Here is a 15,262-nt window from a genome sequence, read left to right on the forward strand (position 1 = left end):
ATTTGGTTGTATCAGCATAGGAGGGCTGCTACTCATAGACATGAACTTTTTTTTCCTGCCAGAAATACAGGTGAAATGGTGGAGCACGTTTTAAAACATAACATTTATATTAACACCATTACAGAATCACACAATCAGTCAGGTTGGAAGAGACCTCTGAGACTGAGTCCAACCTATGAATGACTGAACACCACCTTGTCAACCAGACCATGGCACATCCAGTCCCTCCAGGGACAGTAACTCCACCAATCTCCCTGGGCATCCCATTCCAGTGCCTAATCACCCTTCCTGTACAGAAATTCTTTCTCACATCCAACCTAAACCTCTCCTGGCTCCCTGACATCCCCGACTGTATCCCTTCTGTCACTTGTAGTCTGAGAGAGAAGAGACTGAACCCTTGGCTACAGCCTCCTTTCAGGGAGTTGCAGAGCACTAAAATCACCCCTGAGCCTCCTCTTTTCCAGACTAAACATCCCCAGCTCCCTCAGCTGCTCCTCAGAGGACTTGTGCGCTGCAGACCCTTGCCCAGCTTCGTTACCCTATAGCCACTGGATATATTATGGGAAAACACTCAACAAACAAACCAGAATCCTCAAACACCAAGCCACCAGGTAGATAAATTTAAGCAAAATTTAGATATACTTGGGGAAAAAAAAAAAAAAAAGTGATGCAGACAGCGATCACACACTGGGCTAAGAAACCCAAGGGTGCAGAGCTGCAGCAGAGAAGAGTGAGGGAAGCAGCCGCTGCTTCCCAAAGGACGGGCCTGCCGGGCCGGTCCCTCCGGCTGCTCCCGGCGCGGCCGCTCGCCCGCAGTCCGCCCCGGGAAGCGGCTCTGTGTCCCCCGAGAGGGTCCCACGGGGCTTTACCTCAGCCTGAGCGCGGTTTCCCCTCAGCAGCGCCGGGTTTTACTGCTCAGCCGACGGGCCCGCCGCTCGCCCGGGCGAGGGATGCGATCGACGCGCGGGCGAGAGCGGCGAGGGACGCGCGGGGCTGCCCGGGGAGGGGGCGGCCCTTTCCCGGCGGTCCCGGCGGCCAAGGCGGCTCCGGGCGCCACTGAGGCGGCGCGTCCCGGCGGCGGCTCCGGTGGGCGGTCGGGGGGCGGTGGCAGCAGCGCGCTCGGTTGTGAGCGAGAGCGAGTGCGTGCGAGCGAGTGCCATGGCCGGAGCCCGCTGAGAGCCACAATAGGAGCGAGACCCCGACGCCCACCGGGATCCCCCCGTTCGCTCTCCCCCGCGCCAGCCGCCGGCGGAATAGCGGCGCTCCCCGCCCTGCCCGGCGCTGCTCACCGCGCCTCCCCCCCCCCCCCCACCCCTCCGCGCCCGCCGCTCCTCCTCGGCTCGGCTCGGCTCGGCTCCCTCCCGCCTCGCAGGGCCCTTCTCCGGGAATGTGAAGAGGCAGCAGCACCGCAGGCAGCGGGGAGTGCACGGGACTGAGCGGAGCCGCCCGCGCCTGATCCCGCCGCCGACGCCGCCCTGCGCCGGGGAGGCCGCGCTGCCGCCGAGGCCGAGGCCTACAGGGCTCCTGCGCCGCCGCGGCAGCGACCGAGCCCGGCGAGAACCGCACTCGGGCCGCCGCCGCCGCCAGGCATCGGCCGCGCTCCGCCAAGGCCGCCGCCGCCTCCCTCCGTCTCCGGCTTCTCTACCAGGCGCGTCAAGGTAACTCCATCGCCGGCCCGGCGGTGCGGGAGGAGGTGCGGGGGGCTGCGGGAGGACATGTTCCAGCTGCGGAGATCCCGTCTGGAAATGACAGCCGGGAGCGGATAATTGCGCCTCTGCTCCCTTCCCCGCCGATATCCGTCGGTATTTTCACTTCTCTCCCCCCCCGGCCCTCCCCCCCCCCCCCCACCCCCGGGACCGGCGGATCTGATGAGCGTGGCTTCGTATTTAGCAAAATACTCGGGGAATACTCGGGGAGCGGTGGCCGGGTTTGCAGCTTTCCCCCTCGCACACAATAAATAATCTCGGGCTTTATTCCCCCCGCCCCCCCTCCCCCCCGCTGTCGCTGGAAACAGAGTATTTCCCTGTGATAGTGTATGCAGGGCAGCGAATGTTCATTTGGAGAGACGAAAAAAGATCAGTGTTTACTGTAAGGTTGTTAGGCTGGATGTAGTCTTGTTGAATTAGAATTAGATTTTAATAATTTATAAAGCAGGTTAGGGAAACTGTTACTAAATTTACAGCAGAGAAGTGTCAGTAAAGCTCCTTGCTGACACAATGATCCTGCAGTTTAAGTGATCTACTTTAGTCGCTGTCCATTATTATTATTATTATTATTTTTTGCAATTTAATTTAGGAAGAGTGTGCAAACATTTCTGCAGGGATGGTTACACTTTAATGATGCACGTGATGAGGAGGGGAGGCTTTCTGATGAGATGGGGCCAAACCGATGTGTAGGGGATATATTTTTGCTGATATTTTCAGAATTTGGTTTATGTAACAGGTAACTTTGTGTGTTTTTTGGCCGGCTGTTGAAATCTTAAAAGTGGGTTACTAAAGTACAGGCCATTCTATTCCAGTTTATCTGACTTTTTTATTTATTAGTCTTGGCTGGGCCCTGAATGCCCTGGTGATGGTGGCATATTTTTTTTCACCCAGATGATAAACAAGACCAGTTTAAGGTATGGGTTCATGTTGCTGATAGTATATTATATTTAGAAAGCCTAAGCTGGTAGTGAAAGAATACCTCAGGAGAAATCAGAAAGATGGAATAGGGTTTTTTTTATTATTGTAATGCCAGCTGCACAATTCAGCTTTTGGGTGCTGCACATGCTTCCTTGAAGAAGCTGTTGAGTTTATACTCAATTTTTGATAGATTCAGTGCACCTATACGTAATTTTGCATTAAATAGTTCTTATCTTTTGGAGCTTGTTTACACTGTTGCAACAAATCATGCTTTCGAAAGCTTTTCTTACAAAAGACAAACCCAAATAATGCCTGTTTCAGTGGATTTGGTGATCTGTGAAGCACACGAGTAACCAGACAGTTTAGTAAAAATAATAAGTACTCGAAAGTGTTCTGTATTGCTGTGGAATCAACTTCTTGTGGCACACGAGACATTGGGGATGAGTAATGCTTTCCAAGGACTCGTTCTAAGACCCTGGTCCTGCCGGGTGTCCCTCCTGGCCGAAATCAACAGAGCTGCCCTCGTTAATGGTCTTGTCATTAATGCAGATGAGGCTGCTGATTTCAGTGGAGCTGCCCATGCTGGTGGGGTTAACTGTGCACCGAGCTGCTTGTAACATGTAGGCCTGAGTTCCTCCTCTCTCCTCTCCCTTGAGTATTACTCATGTGTTTCATCAAGCTCTGATGGGCCTTTTTCACAGACAGGACCAGACTGGTAAATAAAACAGCTGGATGCATTAATTCAGTGTTTGCTAGTGGTACAGAATCAGCTGCAGGTGTACCACCAAGGCAGGTTTTGTAGGAAGAAGCAATGCCTACTGCTTAGGCCAGTTGAAGTTGGGAAACAAACAAACTTTTGCTTGCAGAAGCCTTTTTTGGCTCTCTGCCTCTCTATGCAAACCTTGTCTGTCTCATGCCCTTAGAGCAGTTACAGCTACCACACTGCCAGTCGTCCAGAAATGCCAAGACATGGAATAACGACATGTAAAGGGACTCACGGGAATGTGACTGAGTATTTCTGAAATGGAGAATAAAGAAGTAATATGTACAGTTTGTCAGTGTTAGTGAAATTGTGAGACATAGCAGTGCTTTGTACTATACCTTCCTAAATTTGTATAGAATCTTGTATGTAGGTGTGGCAAATAAATGGAATATTTGTTCTGTCCCGTGTTTTTTGTCCTGTGCATATGGGTGACCTTAATGCCAAGAAACCATCTGTGCCTTTTTGCGTACCCATTTTTTAGCAGAGTGAATTGAAATGACTTTATCCCAAAGAATGCATAATTTAAAGCTACAGTCAGGTCTACAGGTGTATGAAGTTCTGAATGCAGTGATGTCAGCATTAGGTCTGAAATTTTTGGCAAATGGGAGACACAGATAAAAAAGTAAGCAAGGGGAATTACTACACTAATAATGAAGTTTCACTAAGTTTATTCCATCCATAAAATGGGTTAGATCTCTTTAACAGTCTATCTGTGTGAGTTGTCAACAGTAGAGTAGTGCAGGAAGAAGATATTTGGAAAATTTAGGTTAATCTTTACCCGTTTCACTCATTTGGAACGCATTTTTAACGCGTGCTTTCCTTCAGTAGGGATATGTCCTCAGCACCAACTACTCCTCCATCAGTGGATAAAGTAGACGGATTTTCTCGGAAGTCCGTCAGAAAAGCCAGACAGAAGAGGTCACAAAGCTCCTCCCAGTTCAGGTCTCAGGGCAAGCCTATCGAGTTAACTCCCCTGCCTCTGCTAAAAGGTAAGACCAAACACAGCTTTTAATAAATAAAACAATTTTTGCTCTACAACTATCTTCTAAAATCAAAGCATTCTATTGTCCGGTATTGCAGGGAAGCTTTGCCAGCATTGAGAAATGTTTCATGCTGGATATATATGTATTTAAGCTCTGCAAAATGTTTTATCTGTGGCTTGAGGGTGTGGTAATTGTTTGCAATACTTTTGAAAGTTTTTAAGGCTGATGTTAACCCGTACCATGACTCGAGTTTTCAAGGCTCTCAGGCTTTGTGCGAGTGTGTTCTGGTTTGCGAATCCTCAGCAGGTGACATAAATCAGCAGTAATTTTGGTAAGAGTAAATAGGCTTGTGAGCAGAAGGAAACTGGTTTTCTGTATCTTTCCTTGGTGTGTGGATCTGCACCCTGACAGTGGTGCCAACGGCAGCCCCTACAGCAAGAGAGGAGGTGGGATCCCCTCTTGTACCATTCATGCATGGATGGCTCCCAGGTCGTGCCTTCTGCTGGATTTTGAAATGGAAAGGTCCCATGAGCTGCAGCCTCCCAAGGGGAAAGGTGCTGCCAGTCTGGTCTTCAGCAAGGCCCTACCGTTTCGAGATCTTGCATATCCCAGTGCTGGTTGATTTTCTGCTGGCAGATTTAACCTCTAATTTGAGAAGGAAAAATAGGATCCAGCATACTACTCTTAAAAGGATGCCCATATCTCTGTGATACCTTGAATGCTTCCCCTGAATTCTAGTTGTCACTGAATTTTGGTACGAATCCAGGGGCCAAAACCACCTCTCAGAATGTCTTGTCTGGTGAGGAAGGGGAAATCACCTTTCAGAAGTCTTCAACAGTGACTTCTCAAATGGTTTATTTACCTCTCTGTATTTTTTTCATTGCTATTCTTCATTTCTGCCATAAGTAGTGAAAATAGGCATGGCTGGTACTGATAATTCTGGAAAATAGGATGTTTAATAGGTTTAATACTGTAGATGTCCCTTTTCTTCTTTTATGGGCAAATATATTCCCCACATTCTCTCATCTACCTTGTTTGACAAATTTGTTAATCAGGGTATTGAAATATATAATAAATGTGGAACTGTAGTTTGGTTAGTTCTCAACCCCACTTCATAAGGATACAGTAGTTGCAAAAGAGAAGCAAACCCCAGCCCCACAAAAAAATCTCTCAATTTAGTGTGTGTCTTTAAATTTAAGTAAAGTAGGATTCTAGGATTAGTTCCAGTGGAGTTGTCATTAAAATATTGTGGGCTTCTTTCTGTGGCTCCTTGTAAGAATGCACAGGTGGAATATCTTGAGTCAAACTAAAGGTGCATCCAGCCCCCCTGCACTGTGCCTGGTGATGATTTTTATTCAGTATTTCTCAGGTTAGGGTTGGTTGGTACCATTGGATTTGACTTTGTAGTCTGCAGTGAATATTATTTTTGATTCTCTGGGTGATCCTCTGCAGGGCCAATAGTTGGACTTCAATGATCTGGTGGGTTTCTTTCAACTTGGGTTATTCCGTGATTCTAAAAAATTTTGTTCTTTGTTGTTGAACTATTTTGTTGTTTTTTGACAGTATGATAAAGAAGCAAATATTCTTTAAAGTAATTTTAAAGCTCAGTTTTACACTTTTTCAGGTAATTTTTGATACGCGGGTGTTTGCTTTTTATTTTTATTCCAGTTGCTGCATTTTGGAGGGTGACTGAAGATTATCCTTTGGCTCAAATGATGGGATTAGTGGAAAACATTGAGATTTGTATTTGTACAAATGAAGAAATTGATGTTGTGGTTATTCCACTCTGTTCTGCAGTCCCATTCAGGGGGGAAACTAGGCATGGGCACAAGCATAAGTAAAACAGTGAGAACCTTGCCTTGCAGAAACACAGGTGTGTCCAGGTGTTTAATTTGACTACTGTAGCCAGTCCTGAGGATTGAGATATAAAACTATAATAAGATAAAATGAACAGATGGGGAGCAGAGAGTGTTGCTGACACATTTATGATTAGTGTCATAATCAGTTACAGTGGTCCAGCTTCAAATTAAGAATCGGATCCTGGGAGTTAGTTTTCCCTCTTCGCCTTAATTCAGAATCCCAGAGGTGCAGGGATCTACCTGTGCAGATTAATTTTTGGGATTTGGACCTAACAATCTCTCTTAGCAGCAGTACTGTTGGTCCCTGCAGAAGGGACACTGGCAGCTAAAAATCATGCTGCTGTTTGGAAATATTCTTGACCTACATTAATGTTTGTAACATTCAGGATTGTTAAGTCTGCAAGAAGCAAGGAAATAATTTTCTCCTGTGTTTTCATATTTTTCTTGACCAGTTTCATGAAAGTCCTGATTATTTTTTTAACTCTTAGGTTTATACTTGCCTTCCAACAAGTGACCAGTCCTATTGCTTCTGTCCAGTAACCATATGATTTCCAATTTTATCCTGGAAAATTTTGTCTTTTAAACTGAAATAGAGAAGAGATACCAGCAAAATAGCTTCTTAAAGTCTCAGAAAACTGAACTGAGTTTGGAGATGTATAATTGAAAAACTTCCTGTTTTGGGTAAATTTCAAGTTTAATTAAACTTCTTCAGAAATATTTCAGTGTGGGAAATTTTTAGAGGATGTACCTCAAATTCATATTCATCAGATGTATTTCAGATGCATGATGGAGGGGTTTTGCTTACACAAACATACATGCTATGGTCCCTTCTGTGTTTTTTTTTTTTTGTTTGTTTGTTTTTTTTTCTTTTTTTTTTGTTGTTGTAATGGATATTTTGTATATTGATATTGGCAGGCTGCCTTATCTCGAACAGCACTTTATGGTCTTCAGTATCTTCTGTGATTACAACAATCATGTATGCAGAAAACTGAGTAACTGCTTGGTCCATTCTTTGCAAGTTTTTGTACTCTGCCTGTCACCATAATGATCTGAGCACCTTCCAGTAGTGTATTAAGTGACATGACTACACATCTGTCACATCTTATCTGTACTCCTTCCTTTCCCTAGGGGCAGAGTCACATACAGTGAAATGGCTTGTTTTGGTAGTGTTTTAATGCAGTCTGTTGCCTCCTGTGAGCATCCACGCCTGTATTGCAAAAAACAGATAGATAAACCAGTCTTCTTGTTGTTTACTTTTAAACCCAGTATTTTCTCTTTTGTTTCAAGTGTAGAGAACTGGGCTGAGAAGTGCACATGGGAGTTGTGACACAATTGCATTTTGCCTGTGTGCTCTTCCGTATGTTTCTCACAGGCATTTTTTTGAAGGTTGCATGTTTTTCCCTGGTGTATCTTGCAGTGCATGATGGATTTTGGCTTTACTTTGAAGAGGCTGCTGGTGTCACCTGGGCTGACAGGTGCCTTAGGTAACTGGCTTGTGGCAGAGCAGTCCTGGTGAAGGGCCCTTTTTTGGGATTGAGTAATTCCATCTGTGTGCCTTAGATTCCTTCCCAGGTTTGCTAACCAGGTTTGTGGCGTGCCTCAAATCTGTGCTTGTTCTGTAGAGGAAAATAGGATTGTAGATGCATTGGGTAGGTGTATTATTTATTGGAGGGCTATTTTGCTTTCATTTTGTATAGCTTCTCTTTTTACTTAGAAGTCTCTAGAGGTGGAACAGCAGGAGTGCAATGTTAGAAAGCATTTGGCTGGAAAAAGAGTATATTGTAGTGCTGGACATGTGAAAACAGAGCAATTTCAGTATTGCCTGCAAAAGGGGGAGGGGGAGTTCCTTTATGTTTCTGCCTGGTGTCTGTGGAGGTAGGGGACTGTTCAGAGGATGAAGATGCAGAAATGATTGAAGACATCATATGTCTAAGGAGTTCACATTTAGCATCCTGAGAAACTTGGACGTAGCTCACAGTATCATTCCCACTCCCCTTGCCCTCATTACAAGTACAGAAATTAGGCAAAGCAAGCCATCCAAAAGCAAGACTGTTAATTGTTAAATCATTTGTATCCCGTTTTTGTAATTCAAGGTGTGTTATTTTTCCTGTCATCCTTCCACATTTTTGAGTGATTTAACAAATTAGTGAAGGTTACTTTCATGTTCTCTGCAACTATTGTATGTTTTTGTTGAAAAAATTTCAAAGTATGATTTTTATTTTTAGAATTTTTTTCCTTCTTCAAATAAGTGCTCAGAGCAGAAGTTCTCTTGTCAACAATACCAATTGCTTTGCTACCTCAATATTATGAAATTTATTGAGCTTCTAATACATTTATCAGATAGTTTCCATGGCATTAAAGAATTGGTGTAGTGGCAACAAAAGAGCATTGCATAGTCAGAAAGGGGAAAATTTCTTTCTGCTTGCTATTTGCTTTTGATCATTATTTCCCTATAGCTGAGATTTTATTATAAGCTTTTCTTATTATTCTTATCTATTGGTCAAATGCTGAAGTTCCTAAATAGTAAAAAATCCTAATAATTTGAAAAGACGCTTCACTGAGAACTGGAAGATGTGCATCTTCTTGTTCAAATACAGTTACTTTTGAATTTTTAAAATATACCTTTATAATGAAAAAAGTCTGGCCTTTTCAGATGTATGGATGCCACCTAAAACTCTTCATATGGGAAATAGTTGTGGTTTGAGTTGTAGAAGAAGAAAGGGTGGAGCTTCTATTTTCTGTTGGCTTCCATGGGAGCTGCCTGCTTATCTTGTCTGTGCTGCTCTTCATTTGAGAAATTTGGAATGTTTTACAGATATCATATATACAAATATCAGTAAACTGTTAATAAAATAGCTAAGCTAAATGCTTTTTTCTAATATATAAACAGGAATTTAGGGTCATAGTGGTTGTGATTACCCAAAAGAAAATTCAGCTTTATTTACTGATTTAGGAATAGATCTTAGGACTCTAATTTATTGCATGAAGGAGACACTGGAACTTGGTTTGAACTTCATGTACATAATCAGGGATGAATCCTGGAACTGCTTCTAGGAATTTTATGCCTGTTCTGGTTGATATAAATCTGGTCATAATAGGCCATCTCTGTGTAGGATTTGGGAACAGGGCCACAGTCTCAAAACAAAGAAGGACTTAGCCCATGTAGTGTTTTCTGTATGAATTTGTATGGTGTTTTAGTCATAATAAATTTCTTCACTTTCTTTGTGCTCTTGTCAGTTGTTTTTTTTTGTGTATGCACTTAACTTTCTCTGTAATCTGTTTACATCTGTTGATTGTAGAATATTTTTTCCAATAATCTTGAAGGTTTTTGGTTGGTTGTGAAAAGCATTTATTTAAAGATGTTTAGAAAGGTCAATACACTGATTGCCTTTTTTTTTTTTTTTCTTTTTTTTTTTGGTTGCTTGTTACTATCTCCCACATTGGGAATGTAGTTTTTAAAGGCAACATTTGTAGAGAGAATGGGCAGGTTAAGTAAAAGAAATACCCTCTTAACAGTGTATGAGTGAAAGTGCAGTTGGTGAGGAATTCATTAGCTTACTCCTGATCTTCTAATGTTTCCAGTCAGTTCTCTGTATTCATTTCTGAGTCTCTCTAGGACTGGCAATTTTCCTATGAAAAGAGTGGTGGTGGGTTATTTTTTTGTTTTTCTGGGGGAAGATGGTTTGGTTTGGTTTTGTTTAGCTTTGCTTTTGAAGCCTCCAGTGTAATTGTTTTACTTCCGCAATTTCTCAGTCTGGCTTCTGGAAGTGTTTAGTGATGATGATTCCCACCTTTTCCTTTCCTTTTTTCCTTTTAATAATTTTTAAAGTGAAGTAAGTTGTAATTATGTAAAATGTGTTTCTGTACTCTTCACAAGATTGAGTCTAAAATCTTGGTAATTTTCTGCAGGATGTTTAGACTTTACCATAGAATCACAGAGTCACGGAATGGTTTGGGTTGGAAGGGACCTTAAAGATCATCTTGATCCAACCCCTGCCATGGACAGGAACACCTTCCACAGACCAGGTTGCTCAAAGCTCCATCCAACCTGGCCATCATCATGAAAAATTTTTGGTTTCATTCTGTACTTGTACAGTATGTCTTCATAACATTTCCCAGTACTACTTATCTCTCTAATAATAATATTGCCATTTTCTTTTCTGTGCCCAAGTGTAACCCTATGGATCTGTAATGAAACCTCCTGTTTCTGTAATACGTACCTCCTTTATATTCCTTTCCTGAAGTACCTTCAACAAATACAAGTTCTGGTTCAGCCAAGCTATTATTTCTATACAGTGCACATGATTGTTGAAGTATAGTGCTGCCTTTATAATTGATTATGTTATAGAGCTTTACTGTTGTGAAAGAGCACATTTTCCATATCTCTGAAATTATGTGTGTATTTATAAAATCTGTGTTTGTGTATATTACATGTGTATAATATATCTTTGTATATAAATGAGCTATAGATACGTTTAATGTCTTGTACAAAGTTTAAGTTTTGAGTTTATTTAATTTTCTCCTCTGTTCTTAAAATGGGATTTTGCTTCTGTTCATTGGTAGAGCTTCATAGTAAGACAGCAGTCCTTTCACATTCATCCATTGTAAGCCCCTGCCTTCCTGAGAAAAGAGCACTTTCATTAATGCTTTCTGGGGAGTGGGAGGAGGACACACAACTATTTTTAGGTTCAGGGTAACTTCCTTTCACCTACAGTTTTTTCATTCAAGTTATTACTGTTTCTTTGGCTCAACCAGGCAACATTCCTTAGTAACAAAGAGGACTTGGGGAGTTCAGGGAATTTTGGTAGGGTGGGTATTTATGGGTTACTGTAATCTTGGTAACTGTATAACTCACAAGTATCAGCAAATGGGCACACTTTGCTTCATGAGAGGTTAAGGCAAATCCATTAGAAAAATACTAGAATCTTCTTTCAGCTGGATATGGCAATGTTCCTGTTCCTTTGAAACCTCCCTGCTTGTGTCAGTCTGGTTGCAGGTGCAGTGACAGGAGGGTTTTTTCTGGTGGCAAAATTTGAGAAGTTCTCGAGCCAAGGGCAGCCTCTCATCTGCTGGGAGAAGTGTTTGTGGGGCCACAGTGTAAAACAGATTGTTAGAAACATTCCACCTCCTCCTGATTTTAGTGATGTGCTTGATCCTGGGTCCTCTCAAACAGTTAATTCAGCAGGTCTGAAATGCTGATGGATATTTATGTAGGGTTGATAGTTTCTGTGTCTGTGGTTTTCTGCTTCAAGTAAACAATAGCACAGCTACAGTATGAGGATCTTTATCAAGTGTGTCAAAAGATAAGGCAGCTGTCCAAAGAATCAGTGTAAAATACTTCTCTGCCCTTAGTTGTTGCACTTGGTTGAAAATTTTGTCTGTTTTCAATGACGTCTTGAAGTCAGACTGAAGGGGAGTCAGTTTGATCAGGAGTAATAATGATCCACAGTAATGGAAGGTTTTTTGCCAGTATTTTTTTTCTAATTGTTTTATTAAACAAATCTAAGAGGTATACACATTTTCAAAATCATACGTGTCAGTATCAATTTACTTTTGAATTTCCTGTAGGAAGTTTATTTTTCAAGTCAAAGTATTTCTGATATTTAATGTTTTTTTTTTATTCCTTGAAAACAAAGCATTTAAGTTTTTATTTTAAAACACTATAACATTTAAATCCATTTTATAAAAAAGGAACATTATTTTGTATTTATTATCTTTATTGATTTTTACCACTCTACTTCCTTTCCAGTATGTGACAGATTCTTAACTGTAGTATTTTCCTTGTGTGTGAAGTGCAAGGTCCTTCCTGTAGCATCTGCAAGAGTCTGGGGCAGAGAAGGAAAATAATGTAATAGAGCTGCTGTGCCTGTTTAAATGGACAGAAAGCAAAAAAGTGAAATTAATCGTTTTTGGGTAGCTTCCTAAAAGAAAACTTAGAGTATCAGGTTGCTGTAAATTTTGTTTTACATGGTTGGACATGGTGCCAGCTCTTCTGTAACAGCAGCTGCTTGTGTTCCCTGAGCTGAAGAGCTTGTTCTAATACCTTAATGTTGGACTTCAGAACTGACTGAGTTACAAGAGATGTGGAGACAAGCAGTCTGCTGTTGTAATTATAGAAGTTTGTGCATAATTAGGGTGTTTCTGAAGATTTTTATGAATTGGAAAAGGTGCATCTCCTGCAAAACATGAGTTGAAGATTCAGCTGTCCTCATGTGACGGTATTTTACAGAAGTTGAAGTAAATCCAGGGGTCTCTCAGAGGTGATGAGTAAATGCTGACACCTGTGTGCCCCTGCTGGTTAAATGTATCAGTTTTAGAACTTGACCCCCCAGCAGGAGATATGATAAACTACTCAATTACAGCAATTTTTATTCTGAAAAATCAGATACAGTCATAAAGAATAAGGTTAAGTTCATCTTGTGTGTTGTCTGGAGAAGTTCCTTGCTGTTATATTTGGATTAAAACAATGAAATAAATGTAAGTTGCATGGTTATTTGTTTTATATTTTGATTGTGAAGGCTGGCTGGGCAAAAATGTAGTTTCGGTATTGGGGGAAGCATTTATTTGGGTATTTTTTTATCATAAGGTTAAGGAGATATGTCATTGGAATTGTGAGTGAGTTTCTGACTCCTCAAGGAGTATCAGAAAAAAAGTTTAGTGTCACTGAGAAGTAACTGTAGTTTGTGTTGGATGTGGTCTGTAGTTTTCTGTGGGATTCCTGGAAGGTTTTCAGGAAGTTTTGGGGTATATTGTGTATGATGTGTTTTTTCATAATGCTTGTGGTATAGCTACCTAGTCTGAGGTGTGCTTCTGTTGTTTGGGATTTCTGTGCTTTGCAGTGTCATGAGTTTAATGTTATGACTTTCTTTGCCTTTTTTTTGCACATGCTTGTACTGAACTTGGATTTTCAAGTTTTACAGTGTAGGTGGTAGCAAATTTGTTTGTTGCTTTCAATGCTTTTGTCGTGTGGATTATACTGCAAAAGAAATCTACCGCAGCTTAAATTTCTTGTATTACAAATTGATACTCTGGGTAGTCAGAAATTGAGGGAAGGATGATTTTGGATTTTAGAGGAATTAAGTATTCTTATTTTCCCTTTATGTTACCCAATAGGATGTACTGTGAACATACGAACTTTCGTTAGTTTTCTTGGCAAGTTTTGCTCGTGTGCTTTCCACTTTCACATTCCAACAGGAGGAGATGTTATGTGCAGCCTCTGTATAAATTAGAAAGTTTAGTTAGTGTTTTCTGACTTCATATAAGGTTAACTGTTCAAAACTTTCTAGAGACTATGTTTTCCCACCTATGTGTGAACAAAAGTGCAAAAGATGGTGATTACAGCTGAGACAGTACTTGAATTGCTGTAGAGAGCAAAAACTTATTAGTTGAATATTGTTAGTGTTACCAAGGGAAAGTAAATTTGGCAGCTGACAGTCTTGGTGTTTTCAAATAGCATTTTTGGGATAGCTTTTTGAAGAAGTTGAGGTGGTACTGTGTCATCTTGGTCCTCCTTCACTTTCCCTTTCTTCCACCCAGCCCCATACTTCTCCTGTTTTCTTCTTTGCTTCTTCCTTATCACTGCCTTCCTTACTCCCACTTCTTTTTCTTCCTGTACCCTCTGACAGACACGCTAAGGTATTTTTCCACAAGAGGGTGATAAAACTCCCATGTGTTAAAATGAGCACTCCAGGTGGAGGGGATTGCAGAGGTTATTGACAAACTCAGTATAATAAAATTAGCTGTATTTATACTGAAAAAAATAGTCTGCTCATCTTCAGCTCCATCCATGTGTAACAGTGGTTGTTTGTGTGCCCTTCTAGAGGCAAGACTAGACCCGTCGGGATGGAGATCCACCCTGGGAAGAACATGTTAGCTCCATCCTGCCTCTATTGCAGTAATCAGACCTTGCTGCAAGACAGTCTTTCATATCTGTTATTCATGCAATAATTTTCCTTTTCCTTTCTCCCCCATGCCCTGTCGTGAGTATTTCTTGCTTTTTTCCTCCCCCCTCTCCTGTTTACTGGGAAGCAAAACCTTGTTCTTCATTGGTCCTAAGAAACTGCAGTGGTTGAAGTTTCTATTCACCTTTAAAAGGTGCAGAAAGAATGAAAAGGTGAGGCAGAGAGAGAGTGATAGCCAGTGCTGTGATTTGTCTTTCATAGGGAATCTTGTTACAAATTTGTAGCTGTTTTTGACTGTACCCAGACTTGAACAATTATTTTACTCTGAACTAGATGCTGCTTCAGTTTCTCCTTTTAGGGCTTGGAAGGCTATAGAAATAAGTGGTTCTTACTCCTTCTGACAAGAGCAACTCCAAAATTGTGTGCCTTAAGTGATGGAGACCATGACTAGAGTTCTGGGCTTAGCTCTTGGAAAAGTGGTGTGGTATGGTTGTATGACAAAGACGTGGGAGCAGATCCATTAAATATGTGGGAGAGGGTTGGGATGCAAGGCTTTTTAGATGACCTTCAAGAAGCAGTCAGCATTTCAGAGAGTGGTTGTTACCCTGTATTTTGGATGCCATAATCTCAGAAGAAGTGTCTGTTGCTGTAAATTGCTTTAGAATATGATCTGAGCTGCCAGATTAAATCTCTGTAGTCACAAGTAGAAAGAGCTGCTGTAACTCTCCTAATATTAGAGAAATGAGCAAATGAGTTCTATACTGTGGGTTAAGCATGAGCCAGGCAGTGAAAAGGCTTCTGGAAAAATTCTAAACACTTCATTGCCGTGAGTCAGCGGGAATCGTGGCAAGGAAGGGGAGAGGAACAAAGTACTTGAGGTTATGTTTACTCCATCCTCCTATTAACTGTGAAATTCCAGGTCACAGAGTGAAATTTCGCACTCTTCTTTAATTTCAGGAAGAACAAACGAGTGTCCAAAATAATAAATAAAACAGATTCTGTGTTTTGTGTAAAAGACAGCCACAGAGTCAATAATCTTGTCAGAATCTCTTTTAAAAATATTTTTTAATATTTCCTCTCTTTAACTGTAGGAAATTCCAGTGGCAAGAGAAATGTGTTGAATTTCTCAGAA

General features: G+C 41.6%; 1 protein-coding gene across 3 annotated transcripts in view; it reads left to right on the forward strand.

The window, feature by feature from the left end:
• Nucleotides 1-1,567: 1,567 nt before the first annotated feature.
• The window catches only part of PPP2R5E (protein phosphatase 2 regulatory subunit B'epsilon), a 68,430-nt gene continuing 54,735 nt past the window's right edge, over nucleotides 1,568-15,262 (forward strand). The window contains exons 1-2 of one of the 3 annotated variants that reach the window (XM_062494834.1): nucleotides 1,568-1,658; nucleotides 4,213-4,376. In XM_062494834.1, coding sequence (XP_062350818.1) covers nucleotides 4,220-4,376 — 157 coding nt within the window. In that variant the 5' untranslated portion in view covers nucleotides 1,568-1,658; nucleotides 4,213-4,219. The remainder of the gene's footprint in view (nucleotides 1,659-4,212; nucleotides 4,377-15,262) is intronic. The other 2 variants (XM_062494836.1, XM_062494835.1) reach the window with 2 other exon arrangements.

The sequence above is a fragment of the Cinclus cinclus genome, chromosome 6 (genome assembly GCF_963662255.1).
Source record: "Cinclus cinclus chromosome 6, bCinCin1.1, whole genome shotgun sequence".
NCBI classification, from domain to species: domain Eukaryota; kingdom Metazoa; phylum Chordata; class Aves; order Passeriformes; family Cinclidae; genus Cinclus; species Cinclus cinclus.